Source organism: Schistocerca cancellata, chromosome 5 (genome assembly GCF_023864275.1).
Source record: "Schistocerca cancellata isolate TAMUIC-IGC-003103 chromosome 5, iqSchCanc2.1, whole genome shotgun sequence".
Taxonomy (NCBI): domain Eukaryota; kingdom Metazoa; phylum Arthropoda; class Insecta; order Orthoptera; family Acrididae; genus Schistocerca; species Schistocerca cancellata.
Genome location: NC_064630.1, coordinates 278110415 through 278124262, shown reverse-complemented (window position 1 = coordinate 278124262; position 13848 = coordinate 278110415). Strand labels below are relative to the sequence as shown.

General features: G+C 41.9%; 1 protein-coding gene across 2 annotated transcripts in view; it reads right to left on the bottom strand.

Annotated features, from left to right (window-relative positions):
• LOC126187686 (uncharacterized) overlaps positions 1–13848 on the bottom strand; it is a 68976-nt gene that overhangs the window by 42981 nt on the left and 12147 nt on the right. For both annotated transcript variants that reach the window (XM_049928926.1, XM_049928925.1), the window contains exon 3: positions 10572–10701. In XM_049928926.1, coding sequence (XP_049784883.1) covers positions 10572–10701 — 130 coding nt within the window. The remainder of the gene's footprint in view (positions 1–10571; positions 10702–13848) is intronic.

Sequence of the window (13848 nt, the reverse complement as noted above, 5' to 3'; positions counted from 1 at the left end):
ATGCATCAGTGGAAGAGGACGGGATATTAGAGGTATCGGTGTGTACAGCAGTCTGGACCACGACATGTGAAGGTCTCGCTGTATGGTAGTACAATATGCAATGTGTGATTTTCATGAGCAACAAAAAGGGCGGAAAAGACGTTTGTGTTGATCTCTATTCTACTTTGTCCCGGAACTCACGGGACCGAGGTTAGGCAAAACTTTTTTTGATGTGTGTATTTGGCGTTATGTTACATAGAAAGATGGAAACCCCTCGTAGGGGTTCACTGCCATCTTACAGGGAAGTTCTATGTTGCAGTTCACAATACATGCAACTTGAAGTACCAATTACAACGAACATACCCGTTTCCTTTCAGAATTTAAGCGCATATGACGCTCTTGTTGGCTAATTTCGGTACGCAGAAAGATCAGGTTTGTGTCCTGCGTGAGAATGTTGAGAAGTATATTTCATGCTCCTAACGAATGACGCCAAGCCTCACTCTCCAGTTCCTTGACTCACTTCGCTTTATTCAGGCACCACTCCAGAAAGTTGTTTAAACTCTAGCTACGGTCGCAGGTTTGAATCCTGCCTCAGGCATGGATGTGTGTGATGTCCTTAGGTTAGTTAGGTTCAAATGGTTCAAATGGCTCAGAGCACTATGGGACTTAACAGCTGAGGTCATCAGTCCCCTAGAACTTAGAACTATTTAAACCTAACTAACCTAAGGACATCACACACATCCATCCCCCAGGCAGGATTCGAACCTGCGACCGTGGCGGTCGCGCGGTTCCAGATTGAAGCGCCTAGAACCGCTCGACCACACCGGCCGGCGTTATTTAGGTTTAAGTAGTTCTAAGTTCTAGGGGACTGATGACCTCAGATGTTAAGTCCCATAGCGGTCAGAGCCATTTGAACCACTTTTGACTAGGAAGTGTGTTTTCCCACAAGAGTGTCGAGATTGTATGCAAAACTCAATGAAACTAGATTACATGACATAAATGCATTCTTCAGCAACCTTACAAACAATGCCATAACGAATGCAGAGTATCAGCATACTGTGGTGAGATTTGAACATTTCCACTTTTGGAGAGTATGCACAGCTGTATGTGGAGACAGATGTGCACTTGCTTGCTGATGTTTTCGCCAAATTCCGGAGTCTACGCATGACCACATATACCCTGGATCCTACCGGTTTTTACAGCCCCTCCTGGGTTATCTTGGAACGCTATGGTGAGGAAATGAAGCGCAGCATCGAGCTGTTGACTGATGCTGACATGCTTCCTTTCTTTGAGTCAGGGACTCATGGATGGGTGAGATGTTCAACACATCCGATAATTCGAGTTACATCATGTACGTTGATTTGAATAACTTATATGGGCATAACGTGCAACAATCGCTGCCGATTGGCGGGTTTCGATGGCCCAATGACGAATGCGTCGGATTAGGTAAACATTTTCGTAGTGGTGGGGGTGTGGCGACTGATTCTGGTGTAGGGAAGCAAAACTCACGTACCCTATTAGTATAAATGATGCACATAGAGACTTGTCACTATGTCCAGAGTAAATAGTTATGCCAGGAGGCCCCACCCCAAAACAATGCTGTCATATTCTCCAGCAATATCTCAGCGTAGGGATGGAGCTGGTTAGAATAATCTGGGCTATCTCCTTCAAGTAGTCCCCTGATTGAAGCAGGGTATTGATTTGAATTCGAAACAGAGAACTTCCACGACAAATGACTTCGAGAAATATTAATGAATTAATAAATAACTCAACTTTCGGTAAAACAATGGAGAATTTGAGGGAACATCGAGACATATTGTTTAGATCAGAATGGGATGGTCTTTTGGAAGTAAGAAAATTCATCTCCAGACCAAATTTTAAGTGGGTGACAATATTCAAAGAGAACTTTGTTGCTGTGGAGAAGGCGAACGTTCACGGAACCTATCTGTGTGGGGATGTGCATACTAGAGCTATCCAAACTCCACATGTACCGATTCCACTACAGGTTTCTGAAAACTCTTTTCAAAGATCCAAATTTACTTTATATGGATACAGATAGCTTCACCTTATAGCGTGAAGGGCCGCAATTCATATAACGTAACGAGATGCTATGATGAAGCATGCGACACTGCTGGGTACAAGGTTGATAATTCCTACGGTACTGTTCCACAGAACAAGAAGGTTATCGGACTTATGAAAGACGATGTGAATGGGTCACCTATTATGGAGTTTGTAGGTCTTCGAGCAAAAGTGTAAGCATATTGCACATTGGAAGAAGCCATCGAGAGGTCGGCTAAGGTGGTGTGTGGCATCAAGAGCCCTCTTGATGGAAGATTATTTGACTATTTCCAGTGCCTGTAAAATGATGTTTGCAGTGCTCTGCTGCAGCATATAGCGCGGCAAACTAGTATTCGATCGAGAGGACACAAGGCGCACACCGTATTGTAATTTAAAGTAGGTCTGTCGCCTAATGACGATAAACAGGTCATTTGTGAGAACAGTATTGAAACTAGGCCTTACTCACATTATTCATTTGATGAGACTTGATTGTGTATGTGTGTGTGTGTGTGTGTGTGTGTGTGTGTGTGTGTGTAAATGTTGTATGGATGACCTGTTTAGCATAGTCAATATTTTTAGTTGTGTATCATGTACACTTATGTAAGTATCGCCTACACATCATAGGAGTTGACATAGCTGTGTAATATGTGCACCTACAGATATTCCCCAGCACACAGTGTGTCATTTGTAAATATTTCCGTATGTGATCATGTAGACATCGGTCTGCATACTTATCATATATGCCAACAACGACAAAATGTCATTCCTAAATATACCTTGAATACAAAATATGTGCTCCCATTGCTATGTACCGTGTACACTTGTAAATAGATCAGTTTTTAAGTTTCACCCGGTGCCAGTCATCTAGCCAGATTAGGTTTTAGTGTAGATAGCTCCCACTCCATCTAAAAACATTCTCAACCAGTGGTACTTAAGAGTGTAAAAATATTCTCAACCATTGCTACACTTTGGTGGACTGTGGAAGGTTTTGATTTTTCTAGTCATAGTTATTAGTAATAGTGTGTGAGCCGCAAGTACCTCTGCATTGAACATATTAGAATCAAGTGGTAGCAAGTCACAGTAATAATTATCTATGCACTGAATATCGGATCCAAATTGTATCTCAAGAACTAAACTGTACCCCCAGAACTATATTGTATCTCAAGAACCCAACTGAATCTGAAGAACTAAATTGTATATCCAGAACTATATTGTATCTCAAGAATCATGCTGTAACCTCAAGAACTAAATTGTTTCGGCGAGAACTGAATGAATGAAAGATTCATAACCATTCAAACCTACCCTAATTGTGTATATAAAAGAAGTGCAAGACACAGCTGATAGTTCTGAACATGGGTGCCGTTAAGGAGCTGAAGTTTAAGATCGATAATAACAAAATATATGTAATGGTTCCATGAGATTACGCCTGTCGTGCAGCACGTGTTTCCTTATGGGAGCAGGAGGCATGCGTCCAAGTCTGCGTCCATATGCATATAGCAAACGTCTAAAATTATTATATTTCCTGTGCTTGAGGAGAACCACAGATGTGCTACATACTACCATAGTGCGAAAGAAATAATGTATACAAATTGTGAGGGAAAAATTAATTTATTTTCCATCCAACTCAAAAGTAATTTTACATTTTCATAATCTTTTCAGCCATCTTCTTCTTGAGTCAGTGGAGAGCAGGGAACGCATAGAATTCCAGGTCTTGAATAGTGGCGAACTAAATGATTCGAAGCTTTCATGTGATCTTCTCAATGCCTTTGACGTAGATGGTGGTATTCATGTGGTCGATATTTGAAGCGACGTCACCATATTTTTATAGGGTATACCAGGATCATCCCAGCGAATTCCATTGTAGAAACGTGTTAACCTCTTTGCACTCCTCTGTGTTTTAGCACACTTTGCACTCTTGAATGATCTCTGTGATACAGTGTTTGCTGAAAATGCCTCTATCACACTGTCATTTCTGTGTTTGCTATGAATGCAACTTCTGTAAATATGAACTGCCTAAACTGATCATCATAGAAACCCTGAACGTCTGTAATGATGTTCACGCCTTGAGATACCATTGTGAAATGCTCTGGATATAGTGCAGCACTTGTTGATTTATACAACTCATTGCACAACACCAGTGAGCAGGCAATAGTTAATCACACATTCATCTAGAACTAGAGCATACGCTGCTATGTGTTCTGGGAAATGTGCGAAGATTCAAATTCAGCTCATACATCTATAGGTCCAGATTTAATTATCTCGCACTGTCTATTACTATTATTGGCTTCAGATCCTTGAATTTCCGTGGGCATAGTAGACATCCCTTCTCTTCCTCGTAGTAAGAAGCACGGAAACTCACATACATGTCATACGCTAGACTTATACCTTTTCATCCCATTGCAGGTGTAAATTATCATACGGGTAGAATCTAGAGTTGGTTAACCTACAACTGTCAAATTTGATGGAATCATTTGGTGTAGTCTCTCTTCTATTTGTCTGAAACTAAAGTATGATGAATCTGGGGGTCTCTAATTGCACAGAGGTTTTAGTAGACTATGTTTGTCTGCTTGCAGTTGGTAGCGCTGGGTACTCAATAATCTCCCATGACTGGAAGATAAAGGTAGAAATACACCAGCATTCCAAACTTTTAAAAGCTTCAAACGCTGCTCATCAGATACAGTGACGTCTGGATTTTCCATATTATTTTATTGATGGTGATCTCGTTCTTCTCTCAGGCGCCTTGAGTGTATGAGTTACCTGTTGCACTCTGTACCAGAACAAGTTCCTGTTTAGAATTCAGAACAACTCACCACATGTCCTCAAATTATCCCATAAGCAGTTTCAGAGGTGTATGGGCAGAAAATTTCTTGTAATCCTGCACTGTTCTATCCACTGTCTCATGTACGAACCATCCAGCATTTTCTAAACCGTTCAAATCCAAGGGAGAAGCAAATACATACATTATAAGAGTTGATGTTATACCTGTATTGTGTGTCTCGTCAGTCTTGACCCCTTTAACATCATACCATATCTCATGAAACAGGAACACGAAAACATTACATGTAAGGTTCGATGCCACTGGAGGTACCATCTTTTTTTTTAAAATGAGCCATTAAGATATATGAAACTCCTACAAGGGAAGATTAAAGCATCTTGGTGTTTGATGACAATCCTAATTTCATCGTTCTTGTGGTTGAAGCATAAGGTCTGGCGTATAAAACACTCATCATATTGCACTGTGATAGTTATATTGCGAGATTTCAGACCTACTGTTTTAAAAAACTTGTAGTTTGCTCGTGCCTCGCTGTTGTGCTGTAAAGTGTGACATTGTGCGTTGTGTACATTGGTTTTATACCTGGTGCCTATACTGTCTTCGTTGACAGTATGAGGATGATGGGAATCTGATGGCTACTGCGAGTCCCGGCTGATTGAAGGCCACCGCCGCTTCCAGTTCCGACAGGTTCCAGTGAGTTGATGTCGTCGTCGTCGTCGTCGTCGTCGCTTTCGCCTTTGACAGTTCCCAACTGGTTGAAGCTCACCGCCGCTTTCGGGTCCCTGCACATTCGAGGTCACTGCTGGTTCCAATTTAGATGCAGTTATACAAGGGTTCCTCACCACTGATCTTTTATCTACTTCCAGTTGATGGAGAGAATCTGTAAATTGTATGAATCAATCTATTGTTGAGATAGGGGTTGGCAACTGTGTAATTTCGCAGAGAGTTCATCAATAGATTCAGTAACTGGTTTAAAGGTTTCTCTCAGTGTTTGCTCTCAATCCAAATGTACTAACTTTAACAGCTGTAACTTCTCTTGGACAGCCTTCTGTGTCACAAAGACCTTATGCTTAGCCGACATTTTGTTATATACTAAGCGGGCTTCCTCAACAGAACATGGTTTATATATACTCCCATCAACCTTTGTAGTTAAGTCTCGCACATTATCTTCCATTCTATCAATCTTTACAGCTAAGCCGTTTACTTTCTTTTCAAATGGGGTAACACTAGCATCTAATGCGTTGATTTCTCTCAGAACCTGTAGGGAATAGATCTCTATGTCATTAACTCTATTTTAGAGAGATGGAAATTTTCCATCTATGTGTAGAAGAATTCTCTGTTTATGTACACCCACCCTCTCAGGTGGAGTTTCTGACATTCAGATAGACTTGTCCATGGCTTGATGTATACTAACATTCTAGCCTCTTAGCCTCTTTCATAGATATATATATAAACTCCTGCAAGTTGCGTCTATGCCTACCAACATTTAGCTTTCTTGTTTTACCATTAACGAGAAACCCATACTGTGTGTGTGATTCCAGCAATCTCCACATATTTTTACAAATTCATTGAATAACACATCAATCGCTTCATCGTCTTAGTAAATGTGCTTTAAATTCAAATTGTCTTGTGAGGGCATAATGAAGTTTACAGTATCCCTCGCCAACAGTTTTGGAATTCTGGAATATGTCTGACTCAAATAAAACACATCACCACCCATATAATGTCCAAAACTGAAACATCGTAGAATTTGATCCTAGTTTTCCACAGCAACATCATCGAACTTGAAGACAGTGCTAGGCTTTACTTTATGTGGTTGAAAGATTTCACTGCTTTAAGTGAATGTCGTGTATGTTACGCCATGTATCCCATTATTCCTCTTCCGCTTCCTCTTCCTCTTCTTCTTTTTCTTCTTCTTCTGGTCTTCCTCAGCGCCATCACAGGACCAGTCACTTACAACAAAGTCCTTACGTCGTGGACCCTTCACCCATCCTGCCATGATAGCGACTACATCAGATATTGACGTGCATTAGGCTTTTTTAGAAAATATATGTCATCAACTAAGCTAAAGTTGGTACATACACCTGAAAGTGTCGTTTATCATTCAGTGTATCCATGATTTAAGACATTGACATGATTCACACAACTTGCTGCTGTTGTAGTATTCCGGATATTGCACTGAAAATACTGATAGCTAAAACATCATTATTATTTTTATTCACTAGTCGTTTACAGGGTGCACCACTCCGACAAAAGCAATTGGTTCTTTCTTCATCTTCATACTTGTACAGAATTTGGCAAATGCACAGAATTCAGTTTGTATTTCCCTCAAAGTGATGGGCATTCCTTCAGTCTCTTCTTTTGGCACCTTGTTGATGCAGTGTGCTAAATCGTCTACATGCACACTATACGTATGGAGACCGTTCACAATGTCTTTACACACAGTTTGAACATAAGGCAACCGTCTATTAAGTCTTTCCAACACAATGGTTTGCACCATCTGTAGACCGAATAAGTTCATAATGGTGGAGTGCTGTAAATAAATGGGCCGACCACCTGATCTCAGCATGAGTGCACCACCGATGTACAATGATGTTATAGATAGCGTCAGAGCTGCACACCAAATATCTGGTAGAGAATTGGATGGATTAGACTCTGTGGTCATCTGTTGACTGATGTAGTGTTCTGCATTATACAAGTCGTCTCATTCCAACTCCGTAAACTGCACTTTGTCAGTTGTCGGTGCATTTTCGATCTCTAACATAACATGCCAGTCACTATCCACTGATTCTTCTATACCAATATTTGAGCGCTTTGAAGTGCTAGCTGTTAAATTATAACTTGAAGTGAATAGTATTAGAACAATGGATGGAACTGGCAACTACTCATCCACCACTACTACACTCTGTCCTTGCAGTAACACTGGAATGTTTTGGGATGATGCATATGTCAGGGACCAGCACTGACCTGCACCGTGTGGAGTAGGACCCTCAGTACACTTATTCTATGATTCAGGGGGTGGCTGGGTGTCTTCGTTACACAAGTCGACGTTGAAGATGGATAACAGCAGCTTGTCCTGCTCCAAATGATGGTGAGGTGCACTACAGGATCCTATGGTGCTGCAGGTCCTGAAAAGTCTGAGGTTGCTGCAGGTCCCAACACCTTGGTGGTTGCTGCTGCTGCCAGTCTGGATGCATTGGAGGCTGCAGAACAAAGAAGGGAAGCAATAAGCATCCACTACAAAGACATGGAGTTTGACAAAGAGATGGAACTTGACATAGAAAAGGAAGAAGTACTATGTGCAGTAATAGTAACACAGACATTTAATGAGTACTTACTCTTCTGCTTCTTCCTATTCTGATGGGAGACGCTGGATGATCTCGGCTGCTGCTGCTGTTGTTGTTGTTGTTATGACTGAGACTGATGGGCTACGTCGTTCAGCTTCTATCCTCTGCATCACTCTCATGTGACTGGAAGTAGCATTCATGCATTCTTATTGGCTTTCAGGTGGTGGAGGGCAGGAATGCGTGTTCCTATAGATTCTCGAGGGTAGTATATTGGAGGTGGGGGGGGGGGGGGGCAAAAGCTATTTCAAGTTCCCTCAGTGGCAGATTTGTGAACTAACTCAGTCGTCCAGGATTGTTGGTGAAGAACACACATTTGTCTCTAACAAATATTGATGGGCCATTTCGGAAAAGGTAGACAGTTCCAGCGCAGGTAGCAATCTGTATGAGCTGCGAAATGCATCTTCAGCCACCATGCTGCAACACCATTATTTGCTGAGAAGTATTCTTCTTACGCTCATCCATTATATTTTGTTACCAATCATCATGTAGGGAGCTACTGATGCATTTCCAGCTGCATGTTTACATACGGTACACTTACTAAATTCCTCCTTGTTTGACACCAGCATCTCATCAATTGAACACAGAGATGCTTACGACAGAGTGGAAGAGTGGCTTGTCTCTTGCGCTCTGGAAGACTGACTGGACTTATCATGAAAGATCAGCAGCTCCAGCACATGCATCTGTCAGCATGAGTTGCGAAATGCAACTTCACCCCATCCAACTGCATCACCGTTATTTGAAGAAAAACATTGTTCTTACCCTCACCCAATATCTGTGCTTTCCAAGCCTCATGCAGGACGCTATGGACACAGTTCTCAGCTGTATGATTATATGTAATATGGCTGCTCAACTCTTCCCTGTCTGAAACCAATATTTCATCTACTGAGCACATTGCACAGACAACTGGTGAGATATTTCATCTACTGAGCACATTGTACAGACAACTGGTGAGATCCTTACACACCAAAAGCGCAGCACAGACTGTTTTCCCACCAATTCACGAGTGGGGCAGAAGAGGGGAAGTGAGGGAGGGTGGGATGGAAGTGGGGGAAAGGAAGGGAACTGGGAGAGGGGGGAGGAATGGATGTGGTAATGACATCAGTGCGACATTGCATGTCAACCCCCAGGGAGAGGATGTAAGAGAGCCGCCATTTTGAATAAATTTTGCAACAATGCTGAGTGGCTCAGGACGAAGTTTATCCCACCACTAATGGTAGGATTGCCAGTGGTATTGTTGTCACTGGTAAGGATAGAAACATGAATGTGTGAGAGGTAAAACTTGGAACCGATGACCTCTCTTTGTTTTCTGTTGATTTGTTTTGCAATTAATTAGATTCACACGTCAGTCAGTGTTAGTCCACTGAGTATTTTATATCCTTACGAAATATAAATTCCATTTTATAAGTAATAAAAATTAGAAGAGCACGTAATTTCTCCGCATTTATGCAACCAAAAGCAATTACTTCTGATGCAAGGACAGTTTACAGGTGCAAACATAAAAAATCTAAGTAATTTTTGTCGTTATTTTGTATTCAACAGATCGTTTTTCATCTTGATTAAAGGCAAAAGTGTCCTGTTATTACAAGTAAGTGCGAAAGTTGTTTATGAATAACGGAAAGATGTCTTACATAAGCTCGACAAAGTATTGAAACAATGTTTTACATGTTTTTGTATAGAGTTTTTAATTTTCTTTCTTTTTTTTTTGAGAAAACTGTGTTTTATAGTAGTGATGATGAATCTGTATTGTTTTATTTCTTTCTACTACAACATACCCCTGTTTCGTTTTACAAATCAACATTTTTCGAATAAGACCAGAATTAAACTTTGACAATTTCAATTTTGCAATACATACTATTTATTTTTAAGTAACAGACAGAAGGATAACGATGTAGAACAAAAATGTTCCATAACTTACGCAGCCCTTATTATGTCCACACTCAGTTTCTAGACGGTTGTCCCTTCTGGTTTCTAGAGGAACCTAGCCAAGAGTGATTTCATACACAAGCAAAGCAATCGAAATTAGGTAACACCCTATAGGTATGCAACACACTTAACATACACGTAACGCAGCTATGATGTTAAATGTCCATAGCTCCTTGGAAAACTATCATAGTGTACAGTTCCTTATCATAATCTACAGTAGTTTCACAACTCTAATCATTAGGCATTAAATAGACATGTTCGTTTGTAATCACTATATTAATATTGAATTTCTCTATATTAATACTTGGCGACTGCGATGTCACTTGCTGTGTCCTATAAGCGACAGTATGTAGCTATGTCTGTAACACTCACGACGAACAGTGTAGTCAAATAATGTATGATGCCATTCATAGAAATCTGTAAGACTCTGGACTGTCTGCTGCGTGTCTTAATTACAGGTAGTGTACCTCGTTGTTGTAAGTTAGTCTTACCGCTGGAGCCTGGTGCGTCGTTAACCAGCTGTCCCAGACTCTCTCCCGTAGAAGACAGCCGCAGTGTTAGCAGCCTGCCACTCGCAGTAGAGCTAGGATGGTCTCGGCAAGTTACCGAACAGCGGCCATCCTACAGAGACAAGTGAAATACCCTGAAATAAACGCCTGAAAACAGAAATATTGGATGGTTTATTCAAGAGAAAGAGCTGCACAAACTGAGCAAGTCAATAACGCGTTGTTTCACCTCTGTCCCTTAGGCAAACAGTTTCCACAGTTGTTGAATGTCGTTCTGAGGGATATCGTGCCAACTTTTGTTCAAGTGTTGCATTAGATCGTCAAAATCACGAATTGATTGAAGGGTTCTGACCATAATGCTCCAAACGTTCGCAGTTGGGGAGAGACCTGGCGACCTTGCTGGCCGAGGTAGATTATGGCAACCATGAAGACAAGGAGTATAAAATCACACCGTATGTGGAAGGGCATTATCTTGCTGAAATGTAAGCCCAGGATGGCTTGCCCTGAAGGGCAATAAGATGGAGAATGAGATTTTCACTCTGCAGCGGAGTATGCGCTGATGTGAAACTTCCCGACAGATTAAAACTGTGTGTCGGACCGAGACTCGAACTCAGAACCTTTGCCTTTCGCGGGCACTCCTGAAAGAAAGGATATTGTATAGACATGACTTAGCCACAGCCTGGGGGATGTTTCCAAAATGAGATTTTCACTCTGCAGCGGAGTGTGCGCTGATGTGAAACTTCCTGACAGATTGAAACTGTGTGCCGAAAGTTTCACATCAGCGCACACTCCGCTGCAGAGTGAAGATCTCATTTTGGAAACATACCCCAAGCTGTGGCCAAGCCATGTCTCCACAATATCCTTTCTTTCAAGAGTGCTAGTTCTGCAAGGTTCGCAGGAGAGCTTCTGTAAAGTTTGGAAGGTAGGAGACGAGGTACTGGCAGAAGTGAAGCTGTGAGGACGGGGCGTGAGTCGTGCTTGGCTAGCTCAGATGGTAGAGCACTTGCCCGCGAAAGGCAAAGGTCCCGAGTTCGAGTCTCGGTCTGGCACACAATTTTAATCTGCCAGGAAGTTTCAGTAACATAGGGTGTGTCCCGAGTTCGAGTCTCGGTCCGGCACACAATTTTAATCTGCCAGGAAGTTTCAGTAACATAGGGTGTAGGATGCCGTCAAAATACATCACAGGGATACGTCGACGACATTCAACGCCCTGCGTTGTTGCCCTTCATGGCAAGCCATACTGGGCTAACATTTCAGCAAAATAACGCCCGCTCGCACACGGCCGAGAGTTTCTACTGCTTTTCTTCGTGATTGTCAAACCCAACAGCGCCCAGAATGGTTGCCGGATCTCTCCCCAATTGAGGACGTTCGGTGCATTGTGGGCAGGGTCTTGTAACCAGTTCGGGATTTTGATGATCTAACCAAACAATTGGACAGAATTTGGCCCGATACCGCTCCGGAACATATCCAACCACTGTGTCAATCAATGCCAAGCCTAGTAATTGCTTGCTTGAGGACTATATGTGGACCAACGTGCTACTGATGTGTTCTATTTGTTGGAGCCCTTTCTCTTGAATAAATTATCCATTTTTTGTGAAACTTCAATCACTTGTTTGTCTGTACACGTACATCATATCTGCCGATTTGTGTCCCATTCGGATACTTCTTTCGGTGTGGTTTTTTTTTGTGTTAGAGTCTATTTCAATTGCAAAAATATTGTGTTTAGGCCAACATGATCTTTTCATATTACCAAATTACTTTAATACATACCTTTATTGAAAAATGACTTTATGTTTTATATGTAACTAGCTGTATAGGAATCGTTTCCATTCTGAAGTGGGTAAAAAAGTGCAATCAGTTATTTCATTTGTATACCATCTAACTAATTCAAAATGTATAGCTACAAACTAGAATTCCTATTTTGCTTTCGGGTACAAAGATCACTAAGTTTTTTGGCTGTCCAAAATGCAGACGCTGAACATGTAGTTGTCCTGCAAGGAACATGAGTCCTTCAAACCAACTCCACACCACTGGAATGCTTGTTCTTGAGTGTTATTGATAGACATACTGTACGCTAATATCACCTGAAATTGATAAGTTAGTTGAAAGGAGTGGAATTGTTGGTCTTAACATTGACTTGCGTATTTCACTTCCGGTCAATTTCTCTGCTTCTGAGATGTTGTTTAGAAGCTTTCCTGCGAGGGCATACCGGGAACATTGAGCGAATTTAGGAATTATGTCGAGAAGTTTATATTTCTATCCTGGTTCATCACTCCATCAACAGATTTTGTTACACCTGCTAAAATGCAACAGACACTCTTTATTACACTATAACTATGGGTACACAACTATCACTCGACAGTTCTCAAAAAAGTCTACGCTGGGCCGACGAGAAGCTGTAGATTCAAAACAAGAAAAGAATCCTTATGATCTGTGGTTACGCAAATCCATCGTTCCTTTGTGTACTCGCAGTCCAAAGACGGATCCAATAAACAGCTCAGTCACGTATACATAGTGTCAGCGAGGTAGATACTAGAGTACAACACGATATGAAGTGAGTTCATTGTGGCAAGGCGGCCGGCTTTGTTTCCTGTGTGACATCAAAGCCTAGGTCCACGTGACTGCTCCGGTGTGCCTCTTATTGGTCGCTTCTGAAGTCTTTGGCAATGTATATCGCAGACTATCGATCTGACAGTCTGAGGATAAAGATACAAAATCCTTCTCCACATTTTAAGGAGTTTGGTGTCGAAAGTGTCACTGTCTGTGGTTGCATTGTGCTTTCTAAGGTGAGGGGGTGAGGCGGCATCGTCATCATGTAGCTGTTTCGGTTTTCTGGTCCCCACTGCTAGAGTAGGAAAGTGGTCCCACCCAACAAGTGACTCGCTTAGACCTCGTTGGACCTATGGTTGTTTGTCTCTACTGCTGTCTAAAGCAGTACCAAGGTCGCTCCAGAGTATGTAGCGGTTATATCAAGGTGGAAGCCGCTACGTGTAGTCGCAGCTGGTTTGCATGCCGTACCAGCCTCGTGCCATTGGCTTGTTCAACAGAGTGTGAAATCTTATGGGACTTAACTGCTAAGGTCATCAGTCCCTAAGCTTACACACTACTTAACCTAAATTATCCTAAGGACAAACACACACACACACACTCATGCCCGAGGGAGGACTCGAACCTCCGCCGGGACCAGCCGCACAGTCCATGACTGCAGCGAATCAGACCGCTCGGCTAATCCCGCGAGGCCCATTGGCTTCTACAATCATCT